General features: G+C 44.3%; 1 protein-coding gene across 2 annotated transcripts; it reads left to right on the forward strand.

The window, feature by feature from the left end:
- Nucleotides 1–175: 175 nt before the first annotated feature.
- Nucleotides 176–19309, forward strand: LOC123876334. 2 transcript variants are annotated; one of them, XM_045922560.1, is made up of 8 exons: nt 176–529; nt 1258–1341; nt 5720–5859; nt 7843–8008; nt 9043–9173; nt 9667–9804; nt 11667–11844; nt 19062–19309. In XM_045922560.1, the coding sequence occupies exons 2-8, from the start codon at nt 1279–1281 to the stop codon at nt 19200–19202; spliced, it is 957 nt and encodes a 318-aa protein (XP_045778516.1). In that variant the 5' UTR covers nt 176–529; nt 1258–1278; the 3' UTR covers nt 19203–19309. The 2 variants fall into 2 exon arrangements, with proteins under 2 accessions (XP_045778516.1, XP_045778515.1); XM_045922559.1 differs by lacking the exons at nt 176–529; nt 1258–1341; nt 5720–5859; ... (2 more) ...; nt 9667–9804; nt 11667–11844 and adding an exon at nt 13824–15948.
- The last annotated feature ends 6 nt before the right edge of the window (nt 19310–19315 follow it).

The raw sequence follows: 19315 nt of genomic DNA on the forward strand, positions 1-19315 counted from the left end.
TCCACTTTTAATGACTAAAACATTTAGCGAATTTTCTAGTCATTTACTTTATATTGAGTTTCTGCTCTGATTTCAGTGACTTCTAGCAACTTTTAACTTTTTCTATATCTGGCGATATCAAGCGACTTTTCACAGGCGTCATAGCGACAAACGGTTTTGAAGAGTTGGCAACACTGAATCGATCAGTCATTCACAAATTGCAGCAAGCAGCTGTGGCAGTGGTGTGAACTGTGATTGTGGATTGTGTTGCGGTTGGATTTGGATTGTTGATAATTAATGTAATTAAAAAATAAATAATTAATGTTTTAATTTACATATTTAAAGTTTCGAAAAACTTCTTCATCAAGTGCAGAAACTTTAACAATTTTATTTCTACTGTAAACAGTACTTTAATAAGTGTCAATAGAAAATCATTAATTTATGAAAAGTTAAGTTAAAGTGAACATGCGATTCTAAAAGCATCTGCTCTCACCAATTATTCTAAATTCTTTCATCCGAAGAAATCAACATTTTCATCGTAACATCGGAGGTAAGTTGTTCAACTTCAATTCATTCGTCTACTACTTCTATTGCGTAGATACGACGCGTATTTACAGACTACAGGTATGGTAGTCGTTAAAATATTAGTATTATAAAACCGTAAGGTATCTTTTTACGTAACAGGAACATACTTATATATTTCCGGATTTAGAAACAGGCTAAATGAGTCTCGCATGTTAGTTGGCTATTTCGAATGAATGCAAGTTTGGCACCAATAGGAAAATTACAGTGTATTGAGTTGCTTGCGTTGCTACGTCCAAACGTCCTACACATTATAAACAATGTATTCAATTTGATGTTGACTTCTTGAAGTCTTGAATATTGAAGTCTTGTAAGAATGCTTTAATTTACTGTGATAAAAGTATCCTGTTTGTTTTGTGCACATTGAATTCAGTGAGGTAGTTAGTTAGGCATACAAAAGTAAAAATTTCTGAAACGCAGGCAATTGAGGGAGGAAAAACACTCTTTCACAATCTGTAAACTACTATAATATTATAAAGAGGTAAAGTTTGTATGTTTGTTTGTAGGAAGTAATCTCTGAAACTACTGAAACAAGTTTGAAAATTATTCCTGAGTGACATAGGCTTAATTTTATTGCCAAAAAATACCTACGAATTTGTAGTGAATCTCCCGTACGGAGCCGGGGCAGGTCGCTAGTTTATTATATTAGAAGGATAAGTAGGATTGCAATGTTTCAGAATGATTTGTTTGTTTCAGATTTGATCAAGTGTCATCAAAATGAGCCTATTCAAGACTGTGGTGGCAGCTACTATCAACAGTGGAAAAGGGAGCAGTAGGAATGTTAGTATTGCTTAATACCAAAATTGATCATCCACTAAGGTGTAGAAGTCCCTTTTTAACCCCCGACCCAAAAAGAGGGGTGTTATAAGTTTAACGTGTGTATCTGTTTGTGTATCTGCTTGTGTAGCTCCTAAACAAATGAACCGATTTTGATTTAGTTTTTTTTTTTTTTTTGTTTGAATGGTGGCTTGATCGAGAGTGTTCTTAGCTATAATCCAAGAAAATCCGTTCAGCCATTTCAAAATAATTAATATCAGCTCTTTTCTAGTTTTCTTATTAGACTGGTTATTACCAACCATCCTACCAATACATATTAGTATCCAGCCAAATTCGTATTAGGACAAATTCTAATAAGGCGAAACACTTGCAATGGTAGTGCGTAATGTCTAAAGACAAACCTTTTTAGTTGAAAAGTTTAAAAAATATGAAATAAAAATTAAACTAAAAAACCGGCCAAGTGCGAGTCAGACTCGCGCACCGAGGGTTCCGTACTCAGGTATTTTCGGTTGAGCGACGCGGTCACCTAACTTAAACTCTACCAGAATTGAAATTAGACTATCGATTGACTGAATAAGCTTCTATTCTGTATTATTCTCCCAAGAAAACAGCTACAGCTGTGATAAATATAAAGAGATCATGACTCTCAGCAATGGAATAGATCATAGACAATATATTAAAAAGAAACTATGTATATACAGTATATCTGACTGTGGCATCAAACATGGCCTTCGACTTCCAATAGACAGTAATTGTACTGATAAACTGTACTTACATACCAACATGTACCATAGAAACATTAAATGCATTGCTTAATAGAGAGAGAGAGAGAGCCAGCGAGTGCCAGACCTTCGATATTTCATAAAAGCTGAAAGTTTCTCTACATATCGTCCCCAATACAGGGAGGAATGATCCAACATGAAGTTTGGATCATCGTGACTTTGGGAGATCTCAGGTAACATAACAACGAAGTAAAAAATCTTATGTCATAGTATAAAGTCTAATCATAGTATTTTCTTAATAATAATACTAAAAATCACGTCATGCATTGCCAGATACTGTCGTGGCTTCCCCCTGCCAGAGGTCCTTAAAATTCAAAAGTTTAAGGGTGTCTAGCAGGGGGTTGCCACGATACTTAGTGTCTAGCAATGCATGACATGATTTCTAATACTATTCCGAACAAAATATTTAAAAAAAACTAGAGGATGCCCGCGACTTCGTCCGCGTTTAGGTTTTTAAAGATCCCGTGGGAACTGTTTGATTTTCCGGGATAAAAAGTTACCTTTGTCAATTATAGGGACGTAAGCTACCGCGGTACTAAATTTCATACAAATCGGTGAGGCGGATGGGTCTTTAGGATCTTTGATTTTCTGGGATAAAAAGTAGCCTATGTCCGTCCCCGGGATATAAGTTGATCCTGTACCAAATTTCGTCAGAATCGGTTAAACTATTGGGTCGTGAAAAGGTAGCAGACAGACAGACAGACACACTTTCGCATTTATAATATTAAGTAATGGATTACACTTTATACTTTGACGCAAGATTTTTAAACCATTGCTGCCTGTTATATCCCAAAATCCACCATAATCCAAACTTCGTAGTCGCTGATCGTTCCTCCCTGTGTTAGGGACAATACGCAGATAAACTTTCAGCTTTTATAAAATAACGAAGGTCTGGCACTCGCTGGGTCTTAGTCCATAATAATGCATGTTGCGTTCCACGATATGGATTACATACCTATATAACTTATAATAAATTATCTCTGCGTATAATATATAATTTAATATATAATTTAAGAGATAATATTATCGAAGTCTAGATGATGTTCGCGACTTCATCCGTATGGAATGTGGATTTAGGTTTTTAGGAATCCTGTGGGAACTCTTTGATTTTCTGGGACAAAAAGTAACTATAATATATGTCCATCCTTGGGACGCGAGCTATCTCTGCACCAAATTTTGAGAAAATCTGTTTTAAACAATAAGGGTGTTTGTTGGGTTACTTAATTACTAAGTTGTGATGAAAATGCGCCTTGAGTTATTTCAAATTGGGTAAGCAACGCCTTTATGCTTCTATGAAGCGCACGCCACTGTAAAAAGCTAGCAAACCGATAGACCGAAAGTGTCTATCGGTTTGCCAGCTAACATTTATAGTATATTAGTATGCATTATCGTCATATTTTACTATGCACTACACTATGCCCGCAGCTTCGCCCGCGTGGACTTAAGTTTTAAAAATCCCGTTAGAACTTTTGATTTCCCAGGACAACTGTCGTCTGTACTTACCAAATTTTGTAAAAAAACCCCTTTAAACGGATGATTCTTTAAAAATCCCGTGGGATCACCACGATTTAGGAACGCAATTCCTTATAGTATCACCTCATATGTCCAACTGTGAAGTTGCTGACGATACCTGCTTCACACTAATATTATAAAGGAGAAAGTTTGTATGTGTGTGTGTGTGTGTGTATGTTTGTTACTCTTTCACGCAAAAACTATTGGACGGATTGGGCTGAAATTTAGAATGGAGATAGATTATACCCTGGATTAGCATATAGGCTACTTTTTATCCCGGAAAATCAAAGAGTTCCCACGGGAATTTCAAGAAACCTATATCCACGCGAACGAAGTCGCGGGTATCAGCTAGTTATACCATAAAGGTATAGGGGTAGTAGGTACAATTACTAATGTTTAAAGTGGATATCGTCGCCTACGAACGACATAAGTACTAAATGCAGTTTATTATGTACAATTGGCAACAGCCGCTTCTGTATCAAATGAAACGCACGTGGCCAGCCACACACTTGTGTCGTGTTGAAGCTATTTAGCCGGCTCATATAGATTTGATACTATAAATTGATAGTACCTTATCATTCTCGTTTATTTTTAACCCCCGACTCAAAAAGAGGGGTGTTATAAGTTTAACGTGTGTATCTGTGTATCTGTCTGTGGCATCGTAGCTCCTAAACTAATGAACCGATTTTAATTTAGTTTTTTTGTTTGAAAGGTGGCTTGATTGAGAGTGTTAATTCAACAAAATCGGTTCAGCGGTTTGAAAGTTATCAGCTCTTCTAGTTACTGTAACCTTCACTTGTCGGGGGTGTTATTTAATTTACACTTGTTGTCTACTTCTTTCGTCTACAATCTCGTCCGCTTGTGCGTTTGCAGCAAATCTGGATTCCGGGATATAAAAAGGAGCCTATGTCACTCTCCGGTCTTTGACCTATATCCATGCAAAAACGGCCAAGTGCGAGTCAGACTCGCGCACTGAGGGTTTCGTACTCGGGTAATTTTTCCGACATTTTGCACGATAAATCAAAAACTATTGTGCATAAAAATAAATAAAAATCTGTTTTAGAATAGACAGGTAAAGCTCTTTGAATTTGAATTTAATAAGTTTTTGAACAAGGGTCTAAGGTTCAATGTCAGCTAATGCTAATGACTCAACTACACGTGCGTGCCTTTGTTAGAAGATACAAGATAACACGTGATACATACCTTATCTATTATCTATAATTTCAACACTACTTCTAACTGATTAAAAAAGTAGTCAAAAGTACCTACTTTTGACTATAAGTAGGTACATAGAGGTTGGTAAAAATTTGTTTTGACTGAAATTCCATTCAAAACTCTTCGGTGGCATAAATTAATTATTGTTAATTCACCCAGGAATTGAATCAGGAAACTACCATTTAGAATAGAATAGGATAATATATTTTTGGTCAAATAAACTGGTTTCGGCCGTGGCTAGTTACCAACCTACCGGCAAAGCCGTGACGCCAAGCGATTTATCGTTCCGGTACGATGTAGAAACCAAAGGAGTATGGGTTTCATGAAAACTGCCATACGGCTTCTAGGTTAGCCCGGTTCCTTCTTAGACACCATCATCACTTACCACCAAGTGAGATTGCAATCAAGGGCTAACTTGTATTTGAATAAATAAATAAAAATCGGCCAAAAGCGAGTCAGACTCGCGCACTGAGGGTTCCGTGCTCGGGTATTTTTTCGACATTTTGCATGATAAATCAAAAACTATTATACTTAAAAATAAATAAGTCTGTTTTAGAATGTACAGGAAAAGCCCTTTCATATGATACCTACCCCACTTGGTATAGTTATCTTACTTTGAAAATTGAAACACATTTTAATTTTTTTTTTCTGTAATGTAACCACAAATTCACGGTTTTCGTATTTATTCCCTGAGCTACCTACCTGCCAAACATCATTCTAGGTCAACGGGAAGTACGCTATAGATTTTCTTGACATACACGACAGACAACAAAGTGATCCTATAAGGGTTCCGTTTTTCCTTTTGAGGTACGGAACCCTAAAAACAGAGAACCTTCCTCTAGAAAGTCAATCTTCTTTTTGATCTTCACCAGATGCGGCTCCGTCCCTTACTATCGTGTGCGCCCGTAGCGTTAGCCTGGGACCGCGGCGCGCACAGCCAAGACATCACCAAGAACATCCAGTACATCTCCAATGAGAAGGTCAAGCTCACCACGGATCCAAAGACAATGAAGTAAGTTCAAAATTATCCATAATGAAGACATAGGCTTCTTTAAGGGACCCACAATCAAACGACATGTGCCATATTCGATCTTTAGGTATACAATTCATAAAGCTGAAAAAACTGAACCCTTATAGGATCACTTTGTAGTCTGTCTGTCAAGAAAACCTATAGGGTACTTCCCGGTGACCTAGAATCATGAATTTACGAGGTAGGTAGGTATAAGACTTACCTCACAAACAAATTTTTACCATTTCGGTATAGAAAGCTGAGAACCCGAAGAATCCCCTAAAGTAAATACAATACCTTACTGCGCATTCTGGCATGCTCTTGACCACTTGAAAAATAGGTTCAACACGGTAATGCATGTTAGTTTAGTGGTGTGTGTATGCTTGGCACCATTCCACGCGCATGACTAAAATAATATAATTTTATCTTCCTAGTAAAAATGTTGATTTGCTTTGAGAGATTCTTCATAGCTATCTAGGTATATTCTATATTATTATCTAAAATGCCCATTCTTTACTTTAAATATGTGAACACTTTTACATACGAGTTATTTACATGCCCTATTGTTAAAACCGACCTACATAGCAATAATTACGAAACTATACGCATCAACTCTCTAGATATGCATGCCCCACTTACATCTAATACATTAAACTTTTCTAATTTACTGCTCATATAATTTAATTGCTACCAATGGACAACTTATAACACATACTAGATGATGCCTGCGACTTCGTCCGCAACTCTTTGATTTTCCGGAATAAATGTCCTTCCCCAAGATGTAAGGTAACTCTGAACTCACTCGCCATTTTAAATTTATGTGCCAACTGTTATGTCAAATGTACGATTTTAGTGCTTATTTTAAACCTGAACCGTACTTTTGTTTGTTCTTGTGTTTATGTGTGTTTGTGTGTGTGTGTGTTTGTGTGTGTGTGTGTGTGTGTGTGTGTGAGCGTGCGTGCGTGCATGCGTGTGCGTGTGTGTGTATGACACCACTTATCATCAGGTGAGCTTGCAGTCAAGGGCTAACTTATATCAGAATAAAAATAAAAAAACGTTGGTCAGGCTGGTCATAGATGTTGAGAAAAACGTAAACAATAACACGAACGCCGGCCGGTTAGAACTGGTACTTATGCCGCAGTAGTTAAGTCAAGGGCAAAGCTATTATTGGATTCAGTTGCGTGCTAGATATTCCGACGCATATTGGCGGCTTGCAAATAATGCAATACTTATACCACGACTGGAATAAAATTACGATCATCGTCGTTGTCAACCGATAGACGTCCCACTGCTGGGCATAGGTCTCTTGTAGGGACTTCCACGGGTAAAGAGTAGGGACGTGTAGCCTAGTTGTAACAACGCATATCTATGATTACGGTCGTTATGACATTCCTGTTACTTGTGCTATAAGACCTACCTACCTACCTGCCAAATTTCATGATTCTAGGTCAACGGGAAGTACCCTATAGGTTTTCTTGACAGACACGACGAACGGACGGACGGATGGATGGACAGATAGACAGACAACAAAGTGATCCTATAAGGGTTCCGTTTTTCCTTTTGAGATACGGAACCCTAAAAATCTGGCCAAGTGCGAGTCAGACTCGTGCACCGAGGGTTCAGTACTCAGGTTATTTTTTCGACATTTTAAACGATAAATCAAAAACTATTGTGCATAAAAATCTGTTTTAGATCGTACAGGTAAAGCCCTTTCGTATGATACCCCATTTGCCACAGTTATTTTACTTTGAAAATTGAAAATACTAATCATTTCTTCATGAACACTTTTTTTTTGTGATGTAACCACCAAATTTATGGTTTTAAAATTTTTCCTTTACTTGTGCTTTATCTGGCGTCGTATTATAGACGTGCTAACTGACACTCGACCAGAAACCGCTTGCTTCCCGGTCTTATGCAGTGATGTACTATTCTTTGCACGTAAGCTTATTTTCACATTTTTTTGTTAAGTGTCCGCTTCTTTCACAGGTTAGACAAACAGCTGAACCGACCGACGTGCGTGATGATAAACTGGTTACTGGCGAGACAGAAGCACGTGATGAAGTACGCGAATCTGTACTTGGAACAGGGCTTCGACGTCATCTCCGTGTCGTGTACGCCGTGGCAGCTCATGTGGCCGCTGAAGGGAACTCAGGTAGGCTATACATATCATGAAATACCTAACCTTTTGTTGTAACACCAAATAACAGCTATTTTATAGCGCCGCCAGCGTGTTGTCATGATCCGCAACTATACACCCTCAAATGGTAATAATAAAATCTTGTTCCGCCCACAAACTCAATCTTTTTCTTTACCTTAAATTTCCAATTGGCAAAGTTTTCTGTGCCTTTCAACTTCTCGATGTGGCCGCACAAACCAGAATCAGACTGATGTCTTTCTTCCATCGTCATACAAACAAAAAATTTGACCCGATACTACTGAACTTTTCACTTTAGATTGAGTTTCAGGGCTTCCAGTTTTGCATGCAGAGGAGCCATAACCAAATGGTAATAATAAAATCTTGTTCCGCCCACAAACTCAATCTTTATTATATTAATAATTATAATTTAATGTTTACAAGAAGACATACTTTTTACGACAATCATGTGGAACAAAAACATCGATTCTCGAATATCGAATGACAGAAAAACATCCTACAAAAATAGAACATTATTTTTGTCTTAAGTTTTTCTTGATGTAATGAGATTACATATATTATGTTCCAATACCCTCGATGGACCTCTCAACTGTGGTGTAAAGTGTGGTATCGCCGCGAGATTTCGAGTTTCTTGCTGGTTCTTCTCGGTAGGAATGGCATTCCAACCAGTGGTAGATGCTCTTGACGATTCAAAAGTAAAAAACTTGTAAAAGTCTAATTGAATAAAAATATTTTAAATTTTGAATTTTGAATAGACTCATATCCTCAATTCTGAGTTCAACTTTGCCGCAGTATGATGGCTAAGTTGCACTCGACGATATTGTCCGAGTCTACGACTATATACTCGTCCAGAGTGACACGTCGCTCGTATCGTCGCGATAGTATCGCCCTGTGGAGATAGGCCCATAGAGTTTGTTCCGAGTTTGGTGGCAGATGGCGTGGCGCCCGTGGAGATGGCGTCTAAGCGTCCCTACTCCCTGCTAGTAATGTGTATGAAGAAGAGAGAAAAATCCAACATTTATTGCTTACAGCTGGTAGCGGCAGACCTGATCAAGTTCATGACGGCGAACGAGAACGACCAGCCCACAGTGCTGCACGGGTTCTCCGTGGGCGGGTACGTCTGGGGCGAGGTGTGCGCGCAGGTTATGGACAACAAGCAGTTGTAAGTGTTTACTGTATACTTACTGAACGCTTTTCTGCGTTACCCATAATGCTCTCGGCCGCTGTGTCTGAAGTCAGCCAATCTTCGAGTCTCCTCTCAGAATAAGACGGATCTGGCCATACCACGCTAGCCAAGTGCGGATTGGTAGACTTCACACACCGTTGACAACATTATGGAGAACCCGCAGGCATGCTCATGGTGTTTCTCACGATAGTTTCCTTCACCGTTAAATCAAGTGATATTTAATTGCTTAAAACGCACATAACTCTGAAAAGTTAGAACTGCAGGCCCGGGATTGAACCTCCGACCTCCCGAATAGGCCGAAGTCTTAACCACTAAGTCGTAAGTCGTCACCGCTTCTTCTCTTCATCATCATCATCATCATCTATGGCTGTTAGTTATCACCACTATGATCTGAATAGTCTGGTCTTTTAAAACAAGATCATTATAATATCTTGAAGTTTATAAAAGACTTTTTCCCCTTGTCTTCCAGATATAAATCAGTAATCGACCGCGTGGCGGCGCAAGTGTGGGACTCCGCGGCCGACATCACGGAGATTTCCATCGGAGTGCCGGCCGCCGTGTTCCCGAAGAACAAGATCATGCAGAAAACTCTCAAGGCTTATATGGAGTAAGTGCTTACTATACCACGTCGGAAACGTTTAAGTGCGGAAACCAGCCCAGAGAGAAGAAGAAGAAGAAGACTATACCACGTTTGTATGAGGGGGCATGTACGGGAACACGGCGGCGGCCCAAGTTCCCGCCGCCGTGTTCCCGAAGAACAAGATCATGCAGAAAACTCTCAAAACATGTGGCACCTACCTACGCAAGGTTCGTAGACCTCTAGCGTGAGTCAGGTGTTTTATTTGCAATTCAAGCGAACATTTCAAAAATTGTTATACACATTCTATGAAAATTTCAACTGTCTATCTGTTACTGTCATGAAATACAACCCGCTGACAGACAAACGGACGGACAGCGGAGGCTTAGTAAAAGGGTTCTGTTGGCATCGTACAGATACGGAACTCTGATAAAGACCAGGTACACGTTACCGAGGCAGAAAATTTCGTAACTGTCTACACAGACTGATTTTATCTAACAGTTAGCTTATCGGATGATAAGACGATTATGACATTTATAATGATTGATCATTTAAAGCACTTATGATGTAATATATCGGACATCTTTAGGTCATTCAGGACGTAGTAAGTCGAAGAAAATAATATTCTTTCTTTAGTAGGATGGTAACAGGCTATCTCACCAAGGCAAAACACCTAAAGTAAAATTTTTGAATTAGTGGAATTAGACGTTCCTTAATGTTACCAGAGATAAAATAGTTCCCATAAATGAAGTTAACATATTCAAATAAAATATAAAATAGGCTATAAATTCTAAAGAAACCCCATCAAATTTGGCGTAAGTTTGTATTAAATTAATAGAATACTTTATTAAATACTAGATGATGCCCGCGACTTCGTCCGCGTGGATTTAGTTTTTGAAATCCCGTGGGAATTCTTTGATTTTCCGGGATAAAAAGTAGCCTATGTGCTAATCCTGGATATTATCTATCTCCATTCCAAATTTCAGCCAAATCTGTCCAGTAGTTTTTTCGTGAAGGAGTAACAAACATACACACACACACACACACACACACACACACACACACACACACACACACACACACACACACACACACACACACACACACACACACACACACACACACACACACACACACACACACACACACACACACACACACATACACACATACAAACTTTCGCCTTTATAATATTAGTGTGATCATTGTCGAAATAATAAATGTAGGAGAAAACAAAATCAACAGGCAAACAAAAGTAGAATGCTTATAACAAACTTTTTAAGCATTTCCACTTTTACAGATCCCAAATATTGGGTAGGTACGGCTTATGGATATTTGTGTTGGGTAAAACCAGTGATAACCCTTTTTTCCATGCATTTTGAAAACAATAACTGCTAAGTTTCTGGCTCTTCAAAACCATCTAAATCCTCATTTACTTATCGAACACGTGTTTATAAAGTGACCTGTGAATCATTAGTTCCATTGATAAGCTGTAATCAAAATAATCACTTGTCTCGTTTGTACTCGGAAGTTTAGTGAAGCGCACGCTATGGTAGCAAATATTGTGAGACTAGCCGATGCCCGCGACTTCGCCCGCGTGGATTAAGGTTTTTCGAAATCCCGAGGGAACTCTTTGATTTTCCGGGATAAAAAATAGCCTATGAGCTAATCCAGGATATTATCTATCTTCACTCCAAATTTCAGCCAAATCCGTCCAGTAGTTTTTGCGCGAAGGAGTAACAAACATACACACACACATACAAACTTTCGCCTTTATAATATTAGTGTGATTAGATTGTGTTGTAATTTACTTATGGTAGCTGTTACTAATAGTAAAGTGTGGTGGTTAGTTTTCGATAAGCCCCAATTTAACCACCATTTTCTCTTTCCAGCTACCACTTGAAGACGTTCCACGACGCTGCGACAGTCCATTACATCAGATCGTCTCAACTGTTCCACACGAACCTCTGCCGAGCACCCGCGTTGTTCCTTCTGTCGAGCAGCGACCCAGTTGGAGCGGAGAGGAGCAACAGGAACGTTTACGAGTCTTGGGTCAAGATGGGCATCAAGGTGAGACCACATCATCACGCTGCAACACTCCACTACATCAGATCCTCTCAACTATTTCACACGAACCTCTGCCGAGCACCCGCGTTGTTCCTTCTGTCGAGCAGCGACCCAGTTGGAGCGGAGAGGAGCAACAGGAACGTTTACGAGTCTTGGGTCAAGATGGGCATCAAGGTGAGACCGCATCATCACGCTGCAACACTCCACTACATCAGATCCTCTCAACTGTTCCACACGAACCTCTGCCGAGCACCCGCGTTGTTCCTTCTGTCGAGCAGCGACCCAGTTGGAGCGGAGAGGAGCAACAGGAACGTTTACGAGTCTTGGGTCAAGATGGGCATCAAGGTGAGACCACATCATCACGCTGCAACACTCCACTACATCAGATCCTCTCAACTATTTCACACGAACCTCTGCCGAGCACCCGCGTTGTTCCTTCTGTCGAGCAGCGACCCAGTTGGAGCGGAGAGGAGCAACAGGAACGTTTACGAGTCTTGGGTCAAGATGGGCATCAAGGTGAGACCGCATCATCACGCTGCAACACTCCACTACATCAGATCCTCTCAACTGTTCCACACGAACCTCTGCCGAGCACCCGCGTTGTTCCTTCTGTCGAGCAGCGACCCAGTTGGAGCGGAGAGGAGCAACAGGAACGTTTACGAGTCTTGGGTCAAGATGGGCATCAAGGTGAGACCACATCATCACGCTGCAACACTCCACTACATCAGATCCTCTCAACTATTTCACACGAACCTCTGCCGAGCACCCGCGTTGTTCCTTCTGTCGAGCAGCGACCCAGTTGGAGCGGAGAGGAGCAACAGGAACGTTTACGAGTCTTGGGTCAAGATGGGCATCAAGGTGAGACCACATCATCACGCTGCAACACTCCACTACATCAGATCCTCTCAACTGTTCCACACGAACCTCTGCCGAGCACCCGCGTTGTTCCTTCTGTCGAGCAGCGACCCAGTTGGAGCGGAGAGGAGCAACAGGAACGTTTACGAGTCTTGGGTCAAGATGGGCATCAAGGTGAGACCGCATCATCACGCTGCAACACTCCACTACATCAGATCCTCTCAACTGTTCCACACGAACCTCTGCCGAGCACCCGCGTTGTTCCTTCTGTCGAGCAGCGACCCAGTTGGGGCGGAGAGGAGCAACAGGAACGTTTACGAGTCTTGGGTCAAGATGGGCATCAAGGTGAGACCGCATCATCACGCTGCAACACTCCACTACATCAGATCCTCTCAACTGTTCCACACGAACCTCTGCCGAGCACCCGCGTTGTTCCTTCTGTCGAGCAGCGACCCAGTTGGAGCGGAGAGGAGCAACAGGAACGTTTACGAGTCTTGGGTCAAGATGGGCATCAAGGTGAGACCACATCATCACGCTGCAACACTCCACTACATCAGATCCTCTCAACTGTTCCACACGAACCTCTGCCGAGCACCCGCGTTGTTCCTTCTGTCGAGCAGCGACCCAGTTGGAGCGGAGAGGAGCAACAGGAACGTTTACGAGTCTTGGGTCAAGATGGGCATCAAGGTGAGACCGCATCATCACGCTGCAACACTCCACTACATCAGATCCTCTCAACTGTTCCACACGAACCTCTGCCGAGCACCCGCGTTGTTCCTTCTGTCGAGCAGCGACCCAGTTGGGGCGGAGAGGAGCAACAGGAACGTTTACGAGTCTTGGGTCAAGATGGGCATCAAGGTGAGACCGCATCATCACGCTGCAACACTCCACTACATCAGATCCTCTCAACTGTTCCACACGAACCTCTGCCGAGCACCCGCGTTGTTCCTTCTGTCGAGCAGCGACCCAGTTGGAGCGGAGAGGAGCAACAGGAACGTTTACGAGTCTTGGGTCAAGATGGGCATCAAGGTGAGACCACATCATCACGCTGCAACACTCCACTACATCAGATCCTCTCAACTATTTCACACGAACCTCTGCCGAGCACCCGCGTTGTTCCATCTGTCGAGCAGCGACCCAGTTGGAGCGGAGAGGAGCAACAGGAACGTTTACGAGTCTTGGGTCAAGATGGGCATCAAGGTGAGACCGCATCATCACGCTGCAACACTCCACTACATCAGATCCTCTCAACTGTTCCACACGAACCTCTGCCGAGCACCCGCGTTGTTCCTTCTGTCGAGCAGCGACCCAGTTGGAGCGGAGAGGAGCAACAGGAACGTTTACGAGTCTTGGGTCAAGATGGGCATCAAGGTGAGACCACATCATCACGCTGCAACACTCCACTACATCAGATCCTCTCAACTATTTCACACGAACCTCTGCCGAGCACCCGCGTTGTTCCTTCTGTCGAGCAGCGACCCAGTTGGAGCGGAGAGGAGCAACAGGAACGTTTACGAGTCTTGGGTCAAGATGGGCATCAAGGTGAGACCACATCATCACGCTGCAACACTCCACTACATCAGATCCTCTCAACTGTTCCACACGAACCTCTGCCGAGCACCCGCGTTGTTCCTTCTGTCGAGCAGCGACCCAGTTGGAGCGGAGAGGAGCAACAGGAACGTTTACGAGTCTTGGGTCAAGATGGGCATCAAGGTGAGACCACATCATCACGCTGCAACACTCCACTACATCAGATCCTCTCAACTATTTCACACGAAACTCTGCCGAGCACCCGCGTTGTTCCTTCTGTCGAGCAGCGACCCAGTTGGAGCGGAGAGGAGCAACAGGAACGTTTACGAGTCTTGGGTCAAGATGGGCATCAAGGTGAGACCACATCATCACGCTGCAACACTCCACTACATCAGATCCTCTCAACTATTTCACACGAACCTCTGCCGAGCACCCGCGTTGTTCCTTCTGTCGAGCAGCGACCCAGTTGGAGCGGAGAGGAGCAACAGGAACGTTTACGAGTCTTGGGTCAAGATGGGCATCAAGGTGAGACCACATCATCACGCTGCAACACTCCACTACATCAGATCCTCTCAACTGTTCCACACGAACCTCTGCCGAGCACCCGCGTTGTTCCTTCTGTCGAGCAGCGACCCAGTTGGAGCGGAGAGGAGCAACAGGAACGTTTACGAGTCTTGGGTCAAGATGGGCATCAAGGTGAGACCACATCATCACGCTGCAACACTCCACTACATCAGATCCTCTCAACTATTTCACACGAAACTCTGCCGAGCACCCGCGTTGTTCCTTCTGTCGAGCAGCGACCCAGTTGGAGCGGAGAGGAGCAACAGGAACGTTTACGAGTCTTGGGTCAAGATGGGCATCAAGGTGAGACCACATCATCACGCTGCAACACTCCACTACATCAGATCCTCTCAACTATTTCACACGAACCTCTGCCGAGCACCCGCGTTGTTCCTTCTGTCGAGCAGCGACCCAGTTGGAGCGGAGAGGAGCAACAGGAACGTTTACGAGTCTTGGGTCAAGATGGGCATCAAGGTGAGACCACATCATCACGCTGCAACACTCCACTACATCAGATCCTCTCAACTGTTCCACACGAACCTCTGCCGAGCACCCGCGTTGTTCCTTCTGTCGAGCAGCGACCCAGTTGGAGCGGAGAGGAGCAACAGGAACGTTTACGAGTCTTGGGTCAAGATGGGCATCAAGGTGAGACCACATCATCACGCTGCAACACTCCACTACATCAGATCCTCTCAACTATTTCACACGAAACTCTGCCGAGCACCCGCGTTGTTCCTTCTGTCGAGCAGCGACCCAGTTGGAGCGGAGAGGAGCAACAGGAACGTTTACGAGTCTTGGGTCAAGATGGGCATCAAGGTGAGACCACATCATCACGCTGCAACACTCCACTACATCAGATCCTCTCAACTATTTCACACGAAACTCTGCCGAGCACCCGCGTTGTTCCTTCTGTCGAGCAGCGACCCAGTTGGAGCGGAGAGGAGCAACAGGAACGTTTACGAGTCTTGGGTCAAGATGGGCATCAAGGTGAGACCACATCATCACGCTGCAACACTCCACTACATCAGATCCTCTCAACTATTTCACACGAAACTCTGCCGAGCACCCGCGTTGTTCCTTCTGTCGAGCAGCGACCCAGTTGGAGCGGAGAGGAGCAACAGGAACGTTTACGAGTCTTGGGTCAAGATGGGCATCAAGGTGAGACCACATCATCACGCTGCAACACTCCACTACATCAGATCCTCTCAACTATTTCACACGAACCTCTGCCGAGCACCCGCGTTGTTCCTTCTGTCGAGCAGCGACCCAGTTGGAGCGGAGAGGAGCAACAGGAACGTTTACGAGTCTTGGGTCAAGATGGGCATCAAGGTGAGACCACATCATCACGCTGCAACACTCCACTACATCAGATCCTCTCAACTATTCCACACGAACCTCTGCCGAGCACCCGCGTTGTTCCTTCTGTCGAGCAGCGACCCAGTTGGAGCGGAGAGGAGCAACAGGAACGTTTACGAGTCTTGGGTCAAGATGGGCATCAAGGTGAGACCACATCATCACGCTGCAACACTCCACTACATCAGATCCTCTCAACTATTTCACACGAAACTCTGCCGAGCACCCGCGTTGTTCCTTCTGTCGAGCAGCGACCCAGTTGGAGCGGAGAGGAGCAACAGGAACGTTTACGAGTCTTGGGTCAAGATGGGCATCAAGGTGAGACCACATCATCACGCTGCAACACTCCACTACATCAGATCCTCTCAACTATTTCACACGAACCTCTGCCGAGCACCCGCGTTGTTCCTTCTGTCGAGCAGCGACCCAGTTGGAGCGGAGAGGAGCAACAGGAACGTTTACGAGTCTTGGGTCAAGATGGGCATCAAGATGAGACCACATCATCACGCTGCAACACTCCACTACATCAGATCCTCTCAACTGTTCCACACGAACCTCTGCCGAGCACCCGCGTTGTTCCTTCTGTCGAGCAGCGACCCAGTTGGAGCGGAGAGGAGCAACAGGAACGTTTACGAGTCTTGGGTCAAGATGGGCATCAAGGTGAGACCACATCATCACGCTGCAACACTCCACTACATCAGATCCTCTCAACTATTTCACACGAAACTCTGCCGAGCACCCGCGTTGTTCCTTCTGTCGAGCAGCGACCCAGTTGGAGCGGAGAGGAGCAACAGGAACGTTTACGAGTCTTGGGTCAAGATGGGCATCAAGGTGAGACCACATCATCACGCTGCAACACTCCACTACATCAGATCCTCTCAACTATTTCACACGAACCTCTGCCGAGCACCCGCGTTGTTCCTTCTGTCGAGCAGCGACCCAGTTGGAGCGGAGAGGAGCAACAGGAACGTTTACGAGTCTTGGGTCAAGATGGGCATCAAGGTGAGACCACATCATCACGCTGCAACACTCCACTACATCAGATCCTCTCAACTATTTCACACGAACCTCTGCCGAGCACCCGCGTTGTTCCTTCTGTCGAGCAGCGACCCAGTTGGAGCGGAGAGGAGCAACAGGAACGTTTACGAGTCTTGGGTCAAGATGGGCATCAAGGTGAGACCACATCATCACGCTGCAACACTCCACTACATCAGATCCTCTCAACTATTTCACACGAACCTCTGCCGAGCACCCGCGTTGTTCCTTCTGTCGAGCAGCGACCCAGTTGGAGCGGAGAAGAGCAACAGGAACGTTTACGAGTCTTGGGCAAGATGGGCATCAAGGTGAGACCACATCATCACGCTGCAACACTCCACTACATCAGATCCTCTCAACTGTTCCACACGAACCTCTGCCGAGCACCCGCGTTGTTCCTTCTGTCGAGCAGCGACCCAGTTGGAGCGGAGAGGAGCAACAGGAACGTTTACGAGTCTTGGGTCAAGATGGGCATCAAGGTGAGACCACATCATCACGCTGCAACACTCCACTACATCAGATCCTCTCAACTATTTCACACGAAACTCTGCCGAGCACCCGCGTTGTTCCTTCTGTCGAGCAGCGACCCAGTTGGAGCGGAGAGGAGCAACAGGAACGTTTACGAGTCTTGGGTCAAGATGGGCATCAAGGTGAGACCACATCATCACGCTGCAACACTCCACTACATCAGATCCTCTCAACTATTTCACACGAAACTCTGCCGAGCACCCGCGTTGTTCCTTCTGTCGAGCAGCGACCCAGTTGGAGCGGAGAGGAGCAACAGGAACGTTTACGAGTCTTGGGTCAAGATGGGCATCAAGGTGAGACCACATCATCACGCTGCAACACTCCACTACATCAGATCCTCTCAACTATTTCACACGAACCTCTGCCGAGCACCCGCGTTGTTCCTTCTGTCGAGCAGCGACCCAGTTGGAGCGGAGAGGAGCAACAGGAACGTTTACGAGTCTTGGGTCAAGATGGGCATCAAGGTGAGACCACATCATCACGCTGCAACACTCCACTACATCAGATCCTCTCAACTATTTCACACGAAACTCTGCCGAGCACCCGCGTTGTTCCTTCTGTCGAGCAGCGACCCAGTTGGAGCGGAGAGGAGCAACAGGAACGTTTACGAGTCTTGGGTCAAGATGGGCATCAAGGTGAGACCACATCATCACGCTGCAACACTCCACTACATCAGATCCTCTCAACTATTTCACACGAACCTCTGCCGAGCACCCGCGTTGTTCCTTCTGTCGAGCAGCGACCCAGTTGGAGCGGAGAGGAGCAACAGGAACGTTTACGAGTCTTGGGTCAAGATGGGCATCAAGGTGAGACCACACCATCACGCTGCAACACTCCACTACATCAGATCCCACTCAATACAATTGCAAAAAAAAATTTTTTGAGACCTCCACTTTTTTTGATGTAACATCCGTTAGGTCAATTTTTTCGTATAAAATATAGCCTATGTCTCCCGGACATCGATGTATATGGATGGGCCCTTCGAAGATAAAAAACGCGCTAAAAATGTCAATAGAATTTGCAAAAGTCTATTGACTTTGTCAATGACGATGACGTAAGATTCAAGCGTATTTTTGGGGAAGGAATTGTATGGGAAAGGCTAATCCATATACATCGATGCTCCCGGACCTTTACAACGAATCAATTGATACCTTATTTATCAAAATCGGCCCAGTAGGTTAGGCACTGCGGTGGAAACACACAGAATCTGGATACAAATATACATACATACACACATACATACTTACATACATACATACATACATAGACTGCTAAAATCATAACCCTTCCTTTTGGCTTTGCCGCAGTCGGGTAGTAAAAAAAAGGTCTTTAATATCCAATTTCTTTTTCCTCAGTGTACGTGGCAATGCTGGGACCGCTCCCCGCACGTCCAACACTTCACAAAGCACCGCGACGAGTACGTGGCGCTCGTGCGCGCGCACATCCGCGACCACGTTGTACTTGCGCAGCAGGAGAAGTCGCGCGCGCACGCCTAGCGCACCACTAGTATAGGACATAGTGCTTAAGATAAATATAGATGAAAGTGAAGCGTAACCGTTAATTTGTGTTTGGAAAACCGATACCAAACTAAATGTGTGCAATATGCATC

The sequence above is a fragment of the Maniola jurtina genome, chromosome 21 (genome assembly GCF_905333055.1).
Source record: "Maniola jurtina chromosome 21, ilManJurt1.1, whole genome shotgun sequence".
NCBI lineage: Eukaryota > Metazoa > Arthropoda > Insecta > Lepidoptera > Nymphalidae > Maniola > Maniola jurtina.